The 16864-nt window shown below is 47.1% G+C and overlaps 1 protein-coding gene across 1 annotated transcript in view; it reads left to right on the top strand.

Annotated features, from left to right (window-relative positions):
- The window catches only part of LOC103532226 (peroxidasin homolog), a 38481-nt gene that overhangs the window by 6434 nt on the left and 15183 nt on the right, over positions 1-16864 (top strand). The window contains exons 2-8 of the mRNA XM_030463066.1: positions 4483-4554; positions 8342-8413; positions 8663-8734; positions 11457-11528; positions 12937-13008; positions 14046-14215; positions 16140-16257. Coding sequence (XP_030318926.1) covers positions 4483-4554; positions 8342-8413; positions 8663-8734; positions 11457-11528; positions 12937-13008; positions 14046-14215; positions 16140-16257 — 648 coding nt within the window. The remainder of the gene's footprint in view (positions 1-4482; positions 4555-8341; positions 8414-8662; positions 8735-11456; positions 11529-12936; positions 13009-14045; positions 14216-16139; positions 16258-16864) is intronic.

Genomic DNA, 16864 nt, shown 5'->3' with positions numbered 1-16864 from the left:
AAGCACTAAGGATGAGCCAAAATTGATAATTTTTTTTAATGTAATGGTCAGGAGGGAGATCTGGGCTCCTCTCTGCCTCCAGAGGGTTTTTTTTGCTGTGTAGGGGCATCCACACTAATGTCTTTTTACTCCTTTCTTGGGCACAGGGAACAAAATAGTCCCTCCTTCTGCAGCATCCTTCCTGCCTCAGCCCTATCAGCACTAATATTTTCTCACCTTCAGTCCACCTGGCTGTTTTGTTACAATTGCCATTGCAGGTATTTAAAAAACCCCCAAAAAAACCCAAAACCAACCCAGAACCTCAATTTTAGTCACTGATTATTTGCCCCCCTTTTAAAAACCTGCAGGGATGTTGTGACAGTTTTTGTGTCTATGGGCAAATAACCCGTTCCAGTTCTTTTCCTTATCATGCTTCCCAGGATTCAGACCATTCCCATTGCTTTCCTCCTGGATTCACTGGAGGGAATCCAAGCATTTCTTGAAATGCAGTGCTCAGAGGAGGAATTCCCTGGAATTCCCTCTTTCAGACCTTGGGGGCTGATGCTGAGTCCAGCTGTCTTCAGAATCTGGGGTTCAGGAACTCCTTTGGAGATCTGACCTGGAACTGAAAACAGCAGAAAAATCAAGATATTTGAGTGGTTTTCAGCAAGTGACTGACAGTGAAACCAACCCTGAGAGCAGAGGAGTTTGTGGTTTATTTTTTTCTGGGGTTTTAGAGGTCTTTTCAGTCACCTGTGGCTCTGGGGTTTTTTTAATTATTATTTATTTGTTTGTTTGGGGTTTTTTTGTGGTTTTTTTTTGTTTGTTTGTTTTTTGGGGGGGGTTGGGTTTTTTGTTCTTTTGTTCTCTTCTCCCCTTCTCCCCTTCTCCCCTTCTTTTCTTCTTCTTTTCTTCTTCTTTTCTTCTTCTTTTCTTCTTCTTTTCTTCTTCTTTTCTTCTTTTCTTTTCTTCTTCTTTTCTTCTTCTTTTCTTCTTTTCTTCTTTTCTTCTTTTCTTCTTTTCTCCTCTTGTTCTTTTGTTCTTTTCTTCTTTTCTCCTCTTGTTCTTTTGTTCTTTTCTTCTTTTCTTCTTTTCTCCTCTTGTTCTTTTGTTCTTCTGTTCTTTTGTTCTTCTGTTCTGTTCTTCTGTCCCTTTGGTCTTTGGGCTTTGGGGGGTTTTTGGGGTTTTTTTGGGGGTTTTGGGTTTTTTTGGTTTTGGGGTTTTTGTTTTCCATTGGGTTTTTTGGTTGGGTTTTTTTGTTGTTTGTTTTTTGTTTTGGTTTGGGGTTTTTTCTGTTTTGTTTTTTGAGGTTTTTCTTTTTTTTTTTCTTTCCCAGTGCAGAAGTTGTGAATCCTGGGCTGTGAAGAATTACACTTCTCTTTCCCTGGTTATTCTTTCCCCCCCCCCACCTGCAGTCTGGGACCCCCAATGGTATTTTACACTTCCCTGCCTGTCTCCCACTGCTTTCCACGAGCATCACCAGCCCTGCCCCAGCCCCCTGAGTATTTCTTCCATTTATTTATTATGTTTTCTATTACCTGGAGCCAGCTGCCTGGACTAATTCCTCAGCTCTTTACAGCCCCCCAGGGCAGCAGAGTTGGTGTCAGACTTTACAGTCTATAAATCAAGTTTCCATTTCTTCACCTTTTTTTTTTTTTTTTCCCCCATTTTCTCGTCCTTTCTCCTTCCCCTTTAATGAAGCCACAGAGAACAGGCAGCACCTTGTGCTCTCACCTTTGCTATCATTTAATTATCCTTGGCTTTTAGGGTGTCAACCCTCAAAAATTCCATCCAGGAGCCTTCAGATTCCCATGGTCAGGGAAGAGGGAGGTGTAAAACCTTCCAACACAGGCAGCAAGAAACTCAGATTTGAACCAGTGCAAGGAGAGCCAAAAACCAGCAGAAAATCTCAAAGGGAAAGTTGCTTTTCAAACCTGCATTTCTGAAGGGTGATCCATGGGGTCTGCACTTTGCAGGGGACAAATGATGCTTCTAAGCTACAATTTCAACACTTTGGGGTCTTTAAATATTGAACTGTATTTCTTCCTGTCCTCTCCTCTAATTCTTCTCCGTGTGATACTTAAGGAAGAGGGGAGATTTCTCCCTGTTTTTTTGCTCTGTTCTTTTTTTGGAGTTCAAAAGTTATAGAAAGGGAAAACCCAGCAGAAAATGCAATGTGCTGAACGGGGCTGCATCAAAATGGCAGCTGTGGTGTCCCCCAGGGATCAGTGCTGGGCCCAGTGCTGTTCAATATCTTTATTGATGATTTAGATGAGGGGATTGAGTCCATCATCAGCAAATTGCAGATGACACCAAGCTGCGGGGAGTGTGGATCAGCTGGAAGGCAGGAGGGCTCTGCAGAGGGACCTGGACAGACTGGAGAGTTGGGATGATCCCAACGGGATGAGGTTCAACATTCCAAGTGCCGGGTCCTGCACTTTGGCCACAACAACCCCATGGGGAGCTCCAGGCTGGGCACAGAGTGGCAGAAAGGGACCTGGGAGTCTGGATTGCCAGGAAGCTGAACATGAGCCAGCAGTGTGCCCAGGTGGCCAAGAAGGCCAATGGCATCCTGGGCTGGCTCAGGAACAGCGTGGCCAGCAGGTCCAGGGAAGGGATTCTGCCCCTGTGCTCAGCTCTGGGGAGGCCACAGCTTGAGTCCTGTGTCCAGTTCTGGGCCCCTCAGCTCAGGAAGGAGATTGAGGTGCTGGAGCAGGTCCAGAGAAGAGCAAGGAGGCTGTGAAGGGATCCAGCACAGATCCTGTGAGGAGAGGCTGAGGGAGCTGGGGGTGTTGAGGCTGGAGAAGAGGAGGCTCAGGGGAGACCTCATCACTCTCTGCAACTCCCTGAAAGGAGGTTGGAGCCAGGGGGGGTTGGGCTCTTTTCCCAGGCAACTCTCAGCAAGACAAGAGGGCAGGGTCTCAAGTTGTGCCAGGGGAGGTTTAGGTTGGAGATGAGAAAGAATTTCTTTACTGAGAGGGTGATCAGGCATTGGAATGGGCTGCCCAGGGAAGTAGTGGATTCTCCGTGTCTGGAGATCTTTCCAAAGAGCCTGGATGTGGCACTGAGTGCCATGGGCTGGGAACCACGGGGGGAGTGGATCAAGGGTTGGACTTGATGATCTCTGAGGTCCCTTCCAACCCAGCCCATTCTATGATTCTATGATTCTTGCAGTGGTAGCAAAGGGGTAACCAGGCAGAGATTTAATATTTCAGTTTCACTCAGGTGGCACTGTGTGTTTTCTGCCTAAAAAGTGAGAAAATTTAGTGGGATGTCTTCATTGTAAAACAACTTGTTTTGCAAAGGAACATTGCATCTTAAAATGGAATCAGCTTGACTTTGCATCCTTTTTTTGAGCACTTGCTCAAGGATGTTTCAGCCCCTTTAGGCACCACTCAGCTGGAGCTTCAGCCACCTGCAATGGGTTTTCCAAGCTTAATTTTTTCCCAAGCCAAATCTTTCTGATACTTGTCCTTAAAATAAGTGTTGAACTTGCAGCTCTTTGTGGAAACCTTGCTTTAAACCCTGTTCCAGATGATCTCTGACTTTACCACCAGATCAGCAGTGCAGCATAACCCTGTGGTTTTCAAGCAAATGCCCTTAAAAGGCTGCCTGAAACCCAAGAATTAGCTGCATATTCTCTTAGTGTGATGGATCAGGCAGAGGAAGAGAGAAAGGAAAAAAAAAATTAAAAAAAAAGCAAGTTCATTGTTGTGCTTTGGCTAGAAATTAACAGAGAAAACCCTTTGCCAGCCTCTGGGGATTTGTGCTGATGCTCTCCCTATAGAAGTCTTTCTCCTTGCTTAACCAGATTAAACCACTCAGCTCTTATTTTATTATCTCATTAGCAATCCAAGCCTCGTGTTTCAGGGTTCCAAGTGGATGCAGTTACACGGACAGCCCTTGAAATTTGCCAGAATCCCCTGGACTCCACTCATTCTAATGGAAGTTGGCACAGAAGTGAAGTGCAGGCAGTGATAAGCTGCTCTGGGGCTTGGGGTGGTGCAAAGCAGAATGTGAAATGCTTGTTCCATGAGGTTATTTGGTGAGATTTAACCATTTTAGGGCAAAGATACTTCTGCTAGGTCCCTGTGGTGGTGTGTGTGGGTTCCCCTACAGAACAGGATGAGATGGAAGTGTAATTGCACTTGGGGTATCAAGCAGCAAACCTTGGTCAGTGTTCATGGAGAGGAGCCCTTGAGTCCCTTCAGCCTTTAATTTTCCCAGAATCCCAGAATTACCTGGGTTAGAAAACACCTTCAGGATCATCAAGCCCAAGCATTACTTACAACCCTTGAATTTCTATGGAATTAAAATGAATTTTGTAGTTGGGGCTGTTGACTGACTTTGCAGACCCCAACTCATCATCCCTTGGTCTTGGTCTACATTTCTTCAGCTCATTTATTGCCTGAAGCTACAGACTCCCCCAGCACCCCTCCTCCCTTCCTCCCATGGGTGCTGCTGATTATTCCTGGCACTAATTGCATTTCTTTTCTCCTCCAGGGATTTACGTTTCAACCACATCAAGGAGATCCAACCTGGGGCCTTCAGGAGGCTGAAGAACCTCAACACACTGTAAGTTGTGAGCCTGCAGTGAGGATTTCTGTTTGTAACTGGTGTCAGCATCCCAGAAGCTTTAAAATTCTCCCTGTTCTCCCCTGCACCACGTTTCTCACTCTTTTTAATTCACTGTGCTGTTTGGTAACTTCCATTTCTCGTTATTAATCATTTTTCTTTTTCAAAACAAAAGTTAAACCCCTGATTTGTACTGAAAAAAAAAAAAAAAAGTTTTATATCCCAGTGAGTGTAGCATCTGGTTTGTCAAATGGGAAGAGGAAAGAGTACAAGGTTTGGGTCTGAATCTTGAGCTCTCACATCATTTAATGCATTCTTCAGTACAGAAAATGTCTCATTTAATGCAACTTCAATTTGTGCTTGGTGACTTGGAGAGAGGGTGGGGAAGGAGAAGGGAGGAGTGGACAGGACATAAAACCTAAAGGAAACTGAACACAAAACATTCTCTGAGTGGAGCTGGGCCAGATTTCCTGGTGCTTGTGTAGCTCAAGCCTCCCAGAAGAATTTTTTTCAGGAATAAAACCCATGTGGTTGAGTCCACCTCCTCATTTGGAGCCCAGTTCATCAGCTGGCATGCAGGGCAATGCCACATCGTATTCCCATCGTATTCCCATCGTATTCCCATCATATTCCCATCATATTCCCATCATATTCCCATCATTTTCCCATCATATTCTCATCATCTTTTGATAAGCTCCAGGACTTCTGATATTTTTAATTTCTTTAGCTACAGGGTGTACTTAAGACCCCCATTGATAATGATCTTCCCAGTTTCTCTCTGCCAGAGCATTTATCCCCAGCAGAGCTGGTTAGCAGGAGATTTGGAGCCTTCAATCCTCTTTCAGCTTGCAGGAATTTGGGCAGTTTGCTGTCAATTGCAGCTGGGATCCATATCCAGGTCCTGCCAGGATTTTGCATTCTCTCCTCCTCTGGAATTGCCCAGGAGCTGAGGAGCAGACAGCTGTGCACAAAACCATCTCAAGGCTTTCTAGGAGCTCTCTTGTCCATGGATTTCTCTGAAAGCAGAGTTTTGGAAGAGGTGGACTAGGATGGACTTCATAAATGATCTCACTTTTGAGTTTTTTCCAGGACATTGCAACGGGGAATCCTGAGAAAGGAAGCAGAGATGGCTCCTTGCATCCACTCTGGAACCTTGCACTGGGCAACCAGCAAAAACTTCAGTATCAGACGATGAGCTAAGAGCTGCTTGCCATCTGAACTCCCAGCATTTGGCTGGGATCACTGATTCCACCCCCTCCAGCCCTCCCAGATAGCCAAGGCAACAAAACAAACGAGGTTAATGCTTTGAAACGGCACCAAAATGCAGGCAGACAGCACGTTGCCCTTTGGAATCTGCCCTGGATTTCTCTCCCCATCTGAACTGGAGGCATTTCAAGATCAGTGTAGGAGTTCAGAGCATCATGGACATGGGGATGCTCAGGCTCCTGGTGTGACCTTACCTCCAGGGACCTGCTCAGTGCCTCATGTCCCCTCTGGAAGGAGCAGCTGGTGACACTTGTGTGGCAGGGGACAAGGGCTGGTGGTGGCTTTGGCAGTGATGCTGGAGCTGGCACCCATCTGTCCACCCACCCAGAGTCCTCAGAAGTGGGGCCAAGGATCAGAGAGCAGAGGAGAAGCTGCCTTTGGTCCTCCCTGGCTGAAGATGAAAGCATCCTGATGGAGGGCAGGCTTGGTGCCTCTGCTGCCTTTGTCCTGGGGGTAAACACAGACCAAGCCCCTCTCCCACGCTGCTCCGAAGGAGTTATTTCCAATCCTTGGGGTGTTCAGGCATCAAACAAACCTTTGGGTTGGTGTTCAGGGGCTGTATTTCCCCTCAGCACATCTGGCTGTCAGAGCAGAGCAGAGCAGTGTGTTCCAGGGACTTGACATCATTTTTGCATCCTTATGAGTGAACTCAGGGTGGTTCAAGCTCAGCCCTGGGTACTGAGCCATCACTTCCAGCTGAGTAGGAATTTTCCAGCAAGTTTCTGCCTTAAATTCTTTGGGCTGCTTGGCCACAACCCTGGCCATGTTGTAGCAGGGCAGCTGGTCAAGAGAGGGTGCTTGAATTGAGGAGGCTGAGATTTTTCTCAAGCCCTCATCCTTCTGATTCCCCAAAAAAAGATTCCTGTGATCTCAAGTTTCCCACCTGCTTTTTTTGGCCCTGAAGTGTTAATCTTCACCTGAGAACAAGGTGGTGGGAAGCTGGTGGGACTCAGGTGCCTGGCAGCAGCTTGTGAAGCTGCCACAACACGTCTGTGTTTCTGATACCTTTTATCTTTGCATCCCTGAGGCCTTTGATTTCATCTTCATCACCTTTTCCCACACGTTTTCTTCCCTTTCTCCCTGTCTCTTTCTTTCCCTTTCATCCTTTACCCATGCAAACTCTTCATCCCAGGAAAGGCACCTTTGCTTGCAGAGCCAGAGGTTGGCTGATGCTCTGTCTGATCTATTTTCTCCCTCAAAGTGGGGCTGAAGATTGTTTTTTTCAGCAGGGAAAATGCTGAGATGCCTTCTCAGCCCCTGGTGGGTGGCAGATCATTTCTGAGGAGCAGAACCATCACAAAAAGGAGCTTGTGAAATTAAAAACTGCACATCTAGGGCACGTGTTGGATTTGACCCAACGTTGTGAGGTCTGGCTGCTAGCAGAGGGAACAGCAGTTTTGTCCTACAACACTGGAAAAAGAAATCTTTGCAGTACCTGCTCACAGCTCCCCCTCCATCCCCAGCTCCATGGGGGAATTTTAGGGTGAAAGAAGTGAAATCTTTGCTTTGAGGCTTTAAGCCCCCCCAGATCCAAGCATCAGGGGGGTACCACAGCCAAAGCCCCCCAGGGCTGGGCTTGGGCAGGCAGGATGAGTTGTTAAATGTCATCTATTAAGCAGTGATTTATTTATATCTATAAATTCTCTATCTATAGAATAGAGATATCTATACATTTTATACCTATAAATGATAATATCTATTTATTTATATCTACTTTATATTTTTACCTATTTATTTACATCTGTTAAGCAGTGATTATAATTTATAAGTGATTTATTTCATTTTCTTGGTGTTGGGCTTGGCAGTGGCTGCAAGAAGGGGAGGTTTGTGGCTGTCAGGGGGCTGAGCAGTGTTCATGGCCATGGGCACCATTTGCATTCAGAGTCATGGGAACTGCACATACAGCTGGGAGGTTGCTGCCAAGGTGACAATGTCCACAGGTTTTGCATTAAAATCTGACCCAAGGTTCTCTAGATTAAGAGAAGCTGACTCTGGGGAGCCTCAGGACTAAGATCTGGATGTATTCCTTCTGGATTTGCACATCTTTATATATATAAAGTGAGCAGAACAAAGTGTGGCCACTTTATAGCTCCTATAACCCCCCTCTGAGCTGGGATTTTAAAGTGGTTTTGCCTTCTTAAACTGCACCCCCTGCTCCCCCATCACTGACCACAACCAGGCACCTGCAAGAAAACCCCTGTGGTTGTACCAGAGCTGCAGCAAGGAATGATTTTCTCTTTCCCCTCCCCTTCCTTCTGCCTCCCCCCTCATCCCTTTCCTGGCCAAAATTGTGATTTAGGGGTGAAAACCACTGTGGTAAAAGGTAAAGAAAAGCATTTGAATATTGGGCATCTCTAGGAGAGAAACTTTCTTGTTGGCTTTTCTTGTGTTTGTAGCCAACTTTTGGTCTACTCATCCCTTTAAGTCTCATCCTCTGCAAAGCACAGGGCCAGGAGTTTTTTGGTGGGTGCTGAATTCACTGATTGGGTTTTTTTTTTTTTTTCTCTCTTGATTTGGACAGGCTGCTGAACAATAACCAGATAAAACAAATTGTGAGAAGATCCTTTGAAGATCTGGAGAACTTGAAATACCTGTGAGTCTTTTCTTAACCTCTTTGACATTTTGCAGCCCACTTCTAATGTTTGCCAGCCAAGGATGTGGGGTTTGGTGCTCTGAATTTCTGGATGGCCATTTCCCAGCTCCAAAACATCACCCTTGAAACCAAGCAGCAAGCTCTGCTTGGCTTTGAGGCTTTTAACTCTTTCCTCTGCTTTTTCCAAGCACAGCTGCTGCTCAGTTAGCCTAATGATTTTTTTTTCTTCTTTTTCTTTCTTTTTGCAAGCTACCTTTATAAGAATGAGATCCAGAGCATCCAGCAGCATGCCTTCAAGGGGCTCCGTTCTCTGGAGCAGCTGTAAGTACAAACCTTGTGTTGGGATGTGTGTCAGAGCTGAGTTCTTGGCTCCTCTGACCCCAGGGCTGTGTTTCCATCCTTAGCAAGGAGCAGGATGAGGCTCCCTCCTCTTTTATCATCCAGCTTTGCAAAACCACGTGGGCTTTGTCTGAAAGCAGCTGCTCCCAGGGCTGGTTTGGGTTGGTTAATGCTGAGGTTTCTTCCTCCTGATGTCCCAGATGTTTTCTCCTGACTCTCAACTTCTGGAGCACAGGAAAAGCCCAGCTGTGCTCCTGGTTCCCTTTCCATCCAAGGATTTTGCAATGGGAGGAGTTGGGGATGGTTGGAAGCAGGAGGGAGCTGGGCTGCTGTGCTGATGTTTGTTGGGATTCCTGGAGCAGAGAGGAAGATCCAGCCCTTTCCTGGAGCTGATTGAGCTTCTTTCTAATCTAAAGCTCTGCTGGAAGTGGAGGGATGAAGAGAGGGCTGAGATGTGGATGAAAAGAGGGCTGAGATTGAGGTGTTGGTGGGAGTGATGGTGATGCTCCTGTGCTGTAAAGCACCTGGAAATTGCAATGGAGGGAAGAGGATGGATCCAAAGAAAGAAATGACCTTCCCTCCAAGCTCTGTGGCACCCTGGGATGGAAGGAGCCTCCTGTGTTCTCCTGGCATCTGGAGCCCATCCCACCAGCACTCCTTGTTTGTTCCCCTCCTCTGTATTGCAAACTGTTTCTGCAATCAAAGGAGCTTCAGGTTTTGATTCTTTGGGCTCTGTGCTCAAGGTGAGATGGGCAGCCTGAGGTCTGACTCTTCTGAAGTGTCCCAGCTAAACTGGGATTGGGTTTTCCATGCTGGGGTTGTGGGAAGTGATGTGCATCTGTGTAAAGAGCCAGGTACAGATGGAGGGAGCACAAATGTTGGAAGTAAAGGAATTATTTGCATCACTGGAGAACTGGAACCAAAGGTGAAACCATTCTGCTTCGTGGGGAGTGCCAAATGACAGCATTTATTGGGCTGGAATGTACTGATGGATTTTTGCTGGAAAAGGGATAGGATCCAGCTTGTTCTCGGGGCTGACAGCAGAAGTGAGAGGAGTAGAACAGGGAATTTCAGGCCAGCTTCATGATAGGTGTGCTGCCAGCCTTGCCTGCAAGATGTTTTTCATCAGCTCAGTGAGGTTGCCTGGGAGAAACCCAAGGAAGCAGATGCCAGCTCAGCTGTGCCTGGAGAGGAGCTGATCCTGGCCCCAGTGCTATCTGAACAATGAGCATTCCAGGCTTGATGTCACCAATACAAGAAAAAAAAACCCCAAAGAACCAACACCCCAACCAAAACATCAAAACCACAAAACCAACAAACAAGCCTCTGAAAGGCCCATCTGTTTTCCATCTCAGGCAGGCATGGTTCCAACAGAATCAGCTTTGCTCCAGTCCTGCCCCATCTCCCTGTGCCCCCCCAGCCAAGCTTTTCAAGAAAAAGTCCAACCCGAGTGATGGACGGGATCAGATGCTTTCCTTAAGCTCCACAGCAATGACAAGAGACATCTGAGCCCTATTAAACCATGTCTGTCTCTCCCCACTCTTGCCTGAGTCACCATCTCTGGGTTTGGGCTCGGATAAGGGACCATTCCTGAATCCTTCCATTACACATCAAGCAGCCACGTGGTGGCTCAGGACATTATTTCCCAATTTCTAAGTCAGCTGCAGGAGTTTTTGTAGCCCACACTGAGACTCGTGGCTGTGTGAAATAAGGGGGAAGAGTTTAGGCAGTTTTGGAACCATGCTGCAGGTCAGGAGCATCTCAGTGGTGGCAGAGAATGTCACAGAAAATGGGGACAGGGGCTCTGGGGGGTTGTGGGGTCTTGTCCTGCAGGACCCAGGTTGGTTTTGCTGCTGGCTGGGGCAGTGCAGGAGGTTTCCCAGGGCTCTGGAGCAGCAGGATGTGCTGGAGATGTTAGTGGAATTCCAGATATTGTCCTGTTTTAGCAAGAATTGGGCTGCTGGTGTTAAAGTCCCATTTAGATGCAAGTGTTGCAGCACCAGCTCTGCCCATGGAGGCTTTGCCTTCCCTCTGCAGGACCTGAACATCCCCAGGGCAGCTGTTTCCAGATGTTTCTGCTTTCCCTGGCTGGATGCACGTGCTGGGAGCCCCTTTTAGGACCAGAGAGAAATGCAGGTTGGAAGAGACCTTGGGATGTCTCCAGTTCCCACCTTCAGCAGCAGTCAGGACCAATATCAAACTTTTGTCAGGTTGCTGAGGGCCTTTTTTTCTACAAGTTAATCCTCAGCAAACTCCTGTGCCCATTCAGAAACGTTGCCATCCCTGGGCTGGGAATGAGTGCCTTAGAGAAAGGTATTTTTTTTCCCTCCCTGAGAAGCCAAGGATGTTTTGGGGAACGCCAAGGTGAAGTTCCCAGGTGATGCTCAGATGCTGCTGGCTCTCTGTAGCCAGGGGTTTCATCCTGCCCCTGCCACAGGTGGTTCCCAGAGGTGGTCCCAGGCCTCAGGGAAGAGCAGATTTATCCTCCTCTTCCTAAAAGAGTAAATAATTGAGAGAAAAGGGGAAAATGTTGGTTATTATTTTTGCATGTGGAAAGGGGAGCCACTAAAGGGACCACTGGGTTCTCCACATCTCTCCTGAGTATGGTGAGTGATGGGTGGGCACTGCTGGGTTGAGCTGGGAAGATCTCCTGGGTTTTGGTTCGGGTCTCTAACCCTGCCCTTGGTGCTCCTCTGTGTGACAGGTACCTGCATTTCAACAACCTGGAAAGCCTGGAGCTGGAGACTTTTAGTGACCTCCCTAAGCTTGAAAGGCTGTAAGTAAAGATGGGACCTTCCTTAGGAGTCAGGGGGTGAGGAAAAGGGGGAAAAAAATAAGAAAAAAAGCTTTTTGCTTACTGGTTTTGGTAGCATGAAGCAAAGGGGGATCTCCAAAACAGAGGGAAATGCAAAAAGAAGGAGATTTTCCAGACTTGCCAAGGAGAAAGATTTCTGAGGATATGAGGGGAATTTCCCCTGTTGTGGTAGGGTCACAGTTCCACCTAAATAGGGGTAAATCTGCAGAAAGCCCAAGGGTTGGGCAAGCCAAGTGTAATTTTACTCTGGCCATGAGGTCAACACCGTGAGTCACTGCTGGGCAGTGTGTGCAGAAAAAAGGGGGTGGGAAAAGAAGAAAAGCAGAAGAAAATCTAGCAAAAAAAGCATCCATCCTTCTAGAGAGCAGTTATGAAATGAAATCCTGTGCCTCTTTCTCCCCAGGGTTGCTTTTAGTGGAAATGTAGACACTAGGACAAAAGTGTCCATGGTGGTTCCCATCCCATGGAGATGTCTTATATCCCTCCAGGCAAGGAAAATAAAACTGTGGGATCCAAACACCCTGAGGAAAATCCAGCCCTGGATCAGCACACCGGGGCTGATCTCAGTCCTGTGTTTGATCCAACAAAAATTCTGGATTGAAGTTTTAGAGGTTTAGGTTTGTCAGCATCCAAGCTGGGCAACTGGGCTGAATACTTGGGTATTTCTCCCCTGTTCCACCATCTACTAAAATGACTTCCTATTTTTGTCAGTGTTTTGGGGTTTTTTTGTGTTTGTTTTAATGAGTTTTATGTGTAAGAGACATAAATACATTTCCCCCATGAAGGGAATGGAGAATTAGCAATTCCAGCCTGGTCCCTTGAGTTTTTAGGAAGCACTGGGGGGTCTTATCTGTGCTCTGAGATTCTGGAAGAGAGGATTTGCCTCAGTTTTGTTCAGAGAGAAGCTCAGCTGAGGTTGTTGGATCTGTTCATGGCTTTGGGTTAATAATTACTCTGAGTCTAGGGCATGAGTTGTTTTCTTCTGGAGGGTTTCACTTGTAGGATTTCTGTATCTTCTACAGGGGGGGGATGAGATCCCTTCTAAACAGGCACAGAAAACACAGGGTGGGTCCAGCCTGTGGGGATTTCGTGCCCTTTCTCCTCCCTTTGCAGAGCCTGAAGCTCAACTCGAAGGTTCCAGTTTCCAGGTGTTACATCACATTTTGAGTCACCCTTTCCAGCCCACACCCCTCCTCTCTCTGCTCTGGTGCTTTGCCTGCTCCTGGCAAATGAATGAAATCCCAGGCAAAGCCTGGGAATTTCAAAAGGAAGCTCAGGGTTGATTGAAGTTGAGGTTTTGACCTGGGATGTTATCATCCTCCTCCTGCAAATCCTGAATAATGGCTTGGCACGGGTTCTCCCCTTGCAGATTCTTGCACAACAACAAGATTTCCAGGATTCATCCCGGGACATTCTCTCAACTGGAAGCTCTCAAAAGGCTGTAAGTAAAAAACAAAGATAACAATTGGTTATTTTTGATGAGATGGCCAGGACCCGGGGAAAAAATATGTGCCTGGTTGGCAAAGTTTTTAATTGTTGCACTTCTGAGGCCACTGCTAAGTTTATGAAACACTTTTGGTTGGTCACCAGGGCTGTTTTAACCAGTTAGTGGCTTCTTCATGCTAGAGGTTAATTATAAATCTGACTCTAATCTCCTTACAGCTCAGTAATGCCACAGGAATGAACATTCCTTGGAAGTCCTCACAACCCTTTGCTGCCCTGCACACTCTGAACCCAGGAAACCTCCTCAGAAATGCAGGAATTCTGGGTCACAGACATCACCTCAATCGTGTTTTCACATCAGCAGCAAACATGGAAGGAAAAATCATAGTTGTAAAAGAAAAAGCATTTTTTCTAGGCATTGGAAATATTCCCAGGGGATCCCAGGATCCTCATCCCATGCAGGATCCTCATCCCATGCAGGATCCTCATCCCATGCAGGAATGCCCTGGGCTGTTATTCCTACATAACCTGGCTCTCCTAAACTTATTTCTTTCTTGCTTAACTCCCCCCCCAGAGGTTTACTTTGTTTGTCTTTTATGATCTCTGGACATCAGTCCTATTACACATTTTGGGGGAAGAAAAACCAAAAAGGAAAGAATTTTGGTGTTCTGCCCTGATTTGAAAGTTCTTACAGAATTCCATAAAGGTTGAAGTGGATATTGGAATCCCAATATTTCAGTGCCCTCTCCTTGCCTCAAATCAAGCCAAAAACGCATAATCCGGGTTAACAGAATGATTGCCATCTGAAGCTGGAATGGCTGATGGATACTGTTGGTTTTCCAACAAAATCCTGACTCAGTTCAGCATCTTTATATGTTGTGGGGATGAAATATCCCAACTTTTCATGTGGGATATGATCAGGAAGAGCAGCCAGCTCACCCTTCCCTCTGGACGTCTGCTCCCCTCCTGTGTCCTGGAGCAGGAGGCAGCAGTCAGAGGCTGGGAAATGAAGTTGTCTTCTCCTCGGGGTTGCAGGAGGCTGGATTCCAACTCCTTGTTTTGTGACTGTGACCTGATGTGGCTGGCAGAGCTGCTGAAGAAATATGCAGAGCAGGGCAGCATCCAGACAGCTGCCACCTGCGAGGCTCCTCGGGACCTGCACGGCCGCTCCATCCTCACCCTGACTGCCCAGGACTTCAACTGTGGTGAGTGGGCTCCAACCTTTCCCCTGGGAAGCTGGGATTTAATTTGGGAATTGCTTCTCCCACCCTTTTTTTTTTCTCTCCATCTTCCTATCTTGGCATCCTGCTTTCTCCCTCCTCTTGGGATGGGGAAGTCCCGGTGGAGTCCCAGGAGTCAGGGATGCTGCAGGGGAAGGGGATGTGAGGTTTGAGGACAGCTTTGGGGTGACTGGAAGGAATCTTCTTGGGTTGTAGCTGGAGTTGGGTCAGTGAAGGACCTGCTGCAGCTGGTACTAAACCAGAAGGAATGTCCCTGCTTAGGGTGAACAGATTGGGGATCTCTGGGAGAGCTGCCCTGGCTGGGAACATGAGCAAACTCCTGGTTGGTCCTCAGCTGAGTGCTCAGTTTGGCTGTGGGCACCTGGTGTGTTTGCTAAGCTCTTATTCTTTACATTTAGGTAATTTCCCACTGGGAAAAAATGCCATTTTGAAATGCAAGGGTTTGTTCTGAAAAATTCCCACGTTAAATGCTGCACACAGGAAAAGACAGACTTTGACTTGTAAGGGGAGGTGTGGGCAGAGGTGGTGGCACAAGTGTCAGCCCTGGTTCCTCACTGCTGGCAGACTCAGTTGGAGATGTTTTCACTCACCCAGCCCAGGTTCTAGCATCCCTCCTGGCTGGACCAGCCCAGCTGTGAGCCAGATGGGTTTGGATTTTGAAGAGCATCAGCTGGATTTTGAAGAACTCTGCCTTGCATTTTTTTTTCCCTAAGATTTTATTTTTTTAATTTTTTTTTTTTTAAACATTCTGGCCGTTTCACAGCTTAACCTGAGGCACAGCCATGCAATGGGCTGAGCTGGCACTGGAACCTCGAGGGACAGAGAGGGATTAGGAAGGGTCTGGAGGGACACACAGGGTGGGTGGATGAGCCACACAACAAGCTGTCTCCAGAGCTGTCCCCAGCACACTCCCAGTGCCATGGGACAGCCATGAATGTCAATTTGTTCTGGTTGGGGCTTGGATGCACAATGGGATGTCTGTCAAATTAGCCAGGGCACCTGGTGGGAAGATTTTGCTGGCATGAGGCTTCGAGGCTGGGATGGTGCCAGCTGGGGGAGAGAAATGCTGCATAATTCAGTGGGAAGCTCTAATGATGCAGGCAGCTGATGGGGGAGCCAAGACAGAGCCTCCTGCCACCCCACTGCCCCCCCTGCTTTTTAGCAGATGGGACCCAAAGGAGATTTCCACCAGTCCCAGTGCTTTTGGCTTTGGTCCCACTCTGGCACCATGGGTGCCATTAATGGTAAAAAGTGGTAAAATCATTAACTTGTGTCTAAGGAGTGAAATCCTAGGTCAGCCACTAGAAAAGAGTAAAATCCCAGGTCAGCCACTGGATTCTCACTTAACCATCTCAGTACCCCAACTGGTTTTACTGGGTTACTGGTGAGCGTGCAGGACCTCAGAGAAGTGACTGCTCTGCTGAACTGAGATCAAGGCAAAGGGATCCCTCCTTCCTTTAGCACATCCTTGAAACATTTCCCTTGTTTAGTGCTTGAGTGCATCTAAAAGGGAAGCCCAGAGTGAAGGGTTTGGCTGAACAGGGAGCTGGGAGGGGGTGAACTGGGGATAGAATGGGTGAAATCCCATTGAAAAGGAAGCAGGGAGGTCTGCAGGGCTGAGACTGTGTCTGGAGAGAGCAGGGGCAGAAAAACAACCCAAGTGAGGATGCCACTGACTTCTTCACTTATTTTGGAGGAGCCAGGGACCACCTCTTGGGCAATGATCATGAAATGATCCAGCCAGGTTTGCTTTTCCCCAGCTCTTCCTGGGGATGTGCAGGGAGCTGCTCCACTGCCCAACACAGGGCAAGAGGAGCAGCCACTTGGGTTTTCCAGGGTTTTTTTAGGAGGTTTCTAGACAAGGTCGTGGTAAAGCTGTCTTTTGCAGAGAGGCCTCGAATAACTTCAGAGCCCCAGGATGTCGACGTCCTCTTGGGAAACACAGTTTACTTCACCTGCAGGGCAGAAGGCAACCCCAAACCTGCCATTATTTGGCTGCACAACAAGTAAGTCTGCACCCAAGGGGAGAAAATGTTTGCAGGCACTGAGCTGTGATTGCAAAACCTGTTTCACTCAACTTAAAAAATAATAGAAAAGGAAAGAAATGGAAATTCCACGGGTTATATTTAACTTCCTTTTCATAGCATTCTCTGGTGACCACGTAATCCAAGTGGTGTTTTCATCTGCATCTGAAATATTTCATCTGCATTTGTAATGGATTCCAAGAGCTTGTAACTTTCCCATAAACATACTCTGCAGGCTGAAAGCAATTGTCTTTTGAGCAGAAAAAAGAAAAAAAAAACCCAAATCAGTATTTCACATCGCTCTAAGCCACCATCCTTGCCATTTATTAACTGCTGAAATGCTTCTAGGGTCTCAGTTTTTCTCACTCAAGGCCTGGTGTGCTGGGAGAATGGCTTTTTTTTTTTCTTTTCTTTTTTTTTCAAAGGGAAAAATTCTCCCCTGAAAGGCAGAGCTTGCAAAGCAGCCCGTGGGTTATCATTCTGTGCAGCAACCCTGAAAGACTCAGCAGCTGTGTGAGATGCCAGAGTGTTTCTGGGAAGTGCTGCACAATAAAATAATTCTGCCCACTGTGGGAGCAAAGTTCCTTTG

Source organism: Calypte anna, chromosome 20 (genome assembly GCF_003957555.1).
Source record: "Calypte anna isolate BGI_N300 chromosome 20, bCalAnn1_v1.p, whole genome shotgun sequence".
Taxonomy (NCBI): Eukaryota; Metazoa; Chordata; class Aves; order Apodiformes; family Trochilidae; genus Calypte; species Calypte anna.
The sequence above is the reverse complement of the archived record's forward strand: the minus strand, read 5'-3'. Positions and strand labels throughout refer to the sequence as shown.